Source organism: Triticum dicoccoides, chromosome 3A, assembly GCF_002162155.2.
Source record: "Triticum dicoccoides isolate Atlit2015 ecotype Zavitan chromosome 3A, WEW_v2.0, whole genome shotgun sequence".
In the NCBI taxonomy this organism is placed as follows: domain Eukaryota; kingdom Viridiplantae; phylum Streptophyta; class Magnoliopsida; order Poales; family Poaceae; genus Triticum; species Triticum dicoccoides.
In genome coordinates, this window is record NC_041384.1 from 745,897,352 (window position 1) to 745,901,532 (window position 4,181).

The 4,181-nt window shown below is 45.4% G+C and overlaps 1 protein-coding gene across 1 annotated transcript; it reads left to right on the forward strand.

Annotated features, from left to right (window-relative positions):
• The first annotated feature begins 408 nt into the window (after nucleotides 1–408).
• On the forward strand, nucleotides 409–1,476 carry LOC119273237. Its single transcript, XM_037554476.1, has 3 exons — nucleotides 409–969; nucleotides 1,063–1,254; nucleotides 1,435–1,476. The coding sequence occupies exons 1-3, from the start codon at nucleotides 409–411 to the stop codon at nucleotides 1,474–1,476; spliced, it is 795 nt and encodes a 264-aa protein (XP_037410373.1).
• Nucleotides 1,477–4,181: the final 2,705 nt, after the last annotated feature.

The window sequence follows — 4,181 nt, forward strand, 5'->3', positions numbered from 1 at the left end:
CTCGTTGCCTGGTTGGTCCTCAGATCGAAAACCCGCCATCCTCCTTTCATCCTCGAGCGCCGCCCGATCTTGCGGTAAATCCTTCATGCACTCCGCCGGATTAGATCCAGCCGGTATTGGTTGACTCCCCGTAGCGGGAACCCCAGCCATCGAGCAGGTTTTACATGGACTCCGGCGGTAGATCGCCGGAGGAAGGTGTGGAACCCTAGCGCCGCCAAAGCCTAGGGGAAAAAGATGCTCCCGAGCGTCTTACATGAGCCGTTTTGGACACATGGCTGATGGATGAACGACGTTAGTACATTTTTTTTGTTAAAAAACCTCAAGGAATACCGGAAGAAAATTTGGGCCTGCTTTCATTTAGGCCCAGCCTGGGTATGAACCGAACCCTGTGATCGCCGATCAGATCAGATGTCGTTGCCGCAAAAGAGCCGCCGCCGCCGCAGGAGGTCTCCTCGCGAAGGACCCTCCCTCCGGCGCCGTGGTGAAGAAGGCGCATCGTTGTCTCGATCCCTTGTCCAATCGGATAGCAGCAGCACGACATCCAGCGCACCGCCGTCCGGATCCTTGGACGAGCCGCTGGCCCGCCAGTCCAGGTACCATGAGATCCTCGCCTCGCGCCTCGCCCGGTTGCAGTTACAAGCCGGCGTCGCCGTCGACAGACCAAATCTTCCTTCGGATGAAATCGTCCAAATCCTCGCTCGTTCTAATTTCTATGACGATGAGCTGCGGGCTGCCCTAGTAGAATATCAAGCCCACAGGTTCTTGAGCGAACCCCACGGACCAGATGTTCGAGATACATACTTTGGAGAGGACTCGGGCGATGATATCACTGCGGAGGAATTCGTCAGATACTCCGGACAGCTAAAGACTCGCAGACCTGCTGAAATTGACACTAAGACTGGACTGGATCAAGAGCAGTTGGACAGCCTCCTTGCCAAGTATAAACGTTATCGCTTCAAAGCTTACCTGGTTAGTCCCATATCACCACACCTATCTGTCTATCGCGATCAAGCATATACACCATCTTATGTACCTTATTCGTCTGTACATCGATCTGTGTAGTTGTTGTTAGGAAAGCCTGTCGACGAGCTAGAAGAAGCTGCATTGGAATGCAAGTACCCTATGGAGCTTTGCTTGGAGAATGAGTTCTTCTCTCCTTACCTTCATGATAGTGCCTTTGGCTGGTATTTCGACCACGACCTCTGTTTACTTGCAAACTTGAGCGACTACCAGCGGCTAGTCCTTCCTAACTCTGTAAGTATATGTGTATTCACAACTTTGAGTTGAGTGATTCAGATACACTTAATCTGTGCTCATGCGGCCAGTAACCAATTTCTTCTTCTCTTCTTACCTTTGAATGGGTGACCACAAATATTTCTTCGACAGCTTGGATAGTTAATGAATCATGACTGCAATTTCTCATTGTTTTCATAGCTTGGCTTTGTGTGTGGTAACCTCTTTGTTCCAGGGGCCTGAGATTCTTGCCGAAATGAAAAAATAAAATTATGAACGTCACATCTTCTGGAGATTAAACACGGTTTAAATTATGTGTTTGCAGTAAATTATGGAAAATCTCGTAAACTGTGCACGGTAGAAGGAAAAGACAAAAGAATTATGTGTCGGATCCACGCAGGATCAATCTCTTCAGTGATGCTCAATCACTTTGGGTTTGTAGGTGTTTGGGTTTGGGTTTTGGATTTTCCTCACTTGATGATTTTCGCTCAAAGTCCTCGGAGGATGGGTTGCTCTCAAATGACAAGTGTCAAGGTCTCTCGGAGCAGCCAACCAGCTAGTGGTTGTAGGGGGCGGCTATTTATAGCCTAGGGAGCAGCCCGACATGATAAGACATAAATGCCCTTCAATGATATGACCGTTAGGTGGATAAGATATTTTGGGACAGCTGGCGCATAGCACAGCAACGGTCGGAAATTTGAGATACAAATTCCTCAGGGCTATCATGTTCCTCGCTGTGTAGGCAATTCGCACTGGCGAATTCCTAACTCCTCAGTCAGAACAAAGTCCTCAATGACCAGAAGAACTGCGTCTCTGTCACTGAAGAAATTGACTGATCTGTATGAGATTTCCAATGGCTTCACTCGAAGGGATTGGTAGGTGTAGGATTTGAGTTGAGCATCACATGGAAATTTTCTCTTTAGTATTTCCTCGACCCCTCTTTAACAGTACGGTGTTTCCTATGACTCAAGAAAGAGAAAATGAAACTACGAAAACAAAAGTCTTCACGCTTCATGTTCCTCAAGTGAATACCAAGTCTTCAAGGTCACACCAATTTCTTCACTTTCAAAGTCTTCAGAAAGTCTTCAAAATATCAAAGTCTTCAGTCGGAGAACTTCATTTTTAGGGGTCGACTTTCTTTGTAAATATCAAACTCCTCATAGACTTATAGGCATGTGTACACTCATAAACACATTAGATACTTAACCTATAAGTCTTCAATACACCAAAATCACTAAGGGGCACTAGATGCACTTACAATCTCCCCCTTTTTGGTGATTGATGACAATATAGGTTAAGTTTTCAATGAAGATAAATATATGAAGTGTAAATACTGATTTTGAGGAATTTGATTGCAAGATATAGAAGAACTCCCCCTGAAGATGCACATTTGAAGAGTTGAATCATGGAGATCTCCCCCTATATCTTGTAATTCATACACGCATTTGATATATAATATGAAGAATGTGAAATGCATGATGAAATATGGTGCCTGATGTAATTTAGTATGCGTGCAATAATATTAATGAGGAATAAGCATGCAGAATAGCGCATCAAAAGTATCAGAGCATAGTGCATCAAAAGTATCAGCGCACCATCGGGTTTAAGATTACAACTCGATCCAATAAAAGTTTCGGAAGAACGAGAGTTGTAACTTAGCAAAAAAATGCCCTTATTAATGGACCCGCTTGAAGACTAACTCAGATTTCTCCCTCTTTGTCATCAAATGACCAAAAGGATCGAAACTGAGGACTAACGCCCCTGAAGATATTCAAGTTGATGAAGGAGCGCCAACATTGTTGGGGTCGGTCGTTGAAGTAGGGCCTGCCGCAGTGTCGTCCAAGTCTTCATTTTCATCAGTCTCACGCGATGAAGAATATGAGCTGGCCACCAAAGAAGGAACCTTGACCTTCTTGTATTTCTTAGGAGGAGGTGCAGACCAGTCAAAAGCTTCTTTGAGACCCATTTTCTCCAGATCTTCAGCACTGTAAACTTGAGACAGGACAAGCCAGGTGCGGTTGAGGGTTTCATGAAGGTAGTAATGATTTTTCTTCACTGCATTGTGTGTTGAAGTCATGTTCTGAAGAATTGAACCAAACTGACGCTTGACCCATTTGTGATTGCGATCAACCTTCTGATGAAGACTGAGGAGTAACTCACGATCAGTCATCACCCTGGGTGCTGTGGCTTGAGGATTTGGCTTGGCATTGTTGGCGGCAGAGTCATGTGTGGCAGAGTCATCATTGGTGGAATAAGAAGCAGCCTTGCGAAATTGACCATCCAATGGACGAATGCCTTCATCTATCACAGCAGTGGCCTTGCCCTTTTCTTCAGCTGAGGAAAATGTCCTTTTGAGGACTTCAATAGGGGGCAAGTAGCTGCAGTGGTTGAGAGTTTCAGCTTTGTAATTGAGTGAAGACCTTGTCCTGATGAATCTCATAATCCATGGCGCATAAGGCTTCAGCTCAAATGGTGACATAGCAATGTTTGCCAGAGTCCTCATGAAGAAATCATGGAAGTTGACGGGAATGCCATGAATGATGTTGAAAAGCATGTTCTTCATGATACCAACGACTTCTTCGTCATTGGAGTCGTGGCCTTTGATAGGACTCATAGTCTTCGACAGGATGCGATAGACGGTCCGAGGCACATACAGCAATTCCTTGACGAGGAATTTGGTTCGAGGGGCCTGCCCTGGCTTCAAAGGCTTCATCAGTACTTGCATATAGTGATTTGAAAGCTCAGGTTCGTTGTAAACACAACATGCATCTTCAAGGGGAGGACTTAGAGGAAGGACACGAAGCAATTCAGATGTTGGGGCCTTATAATGTGTGTTCTCAGTCATCCAGTCCAGAACCCATGAATTCACATCTTCAGAGTTGCTGGTGATGTGCAGCGTTGCATAGAACTGAAGAATGAGCTCTTCATTCCAATCGCAGATGTCAGTG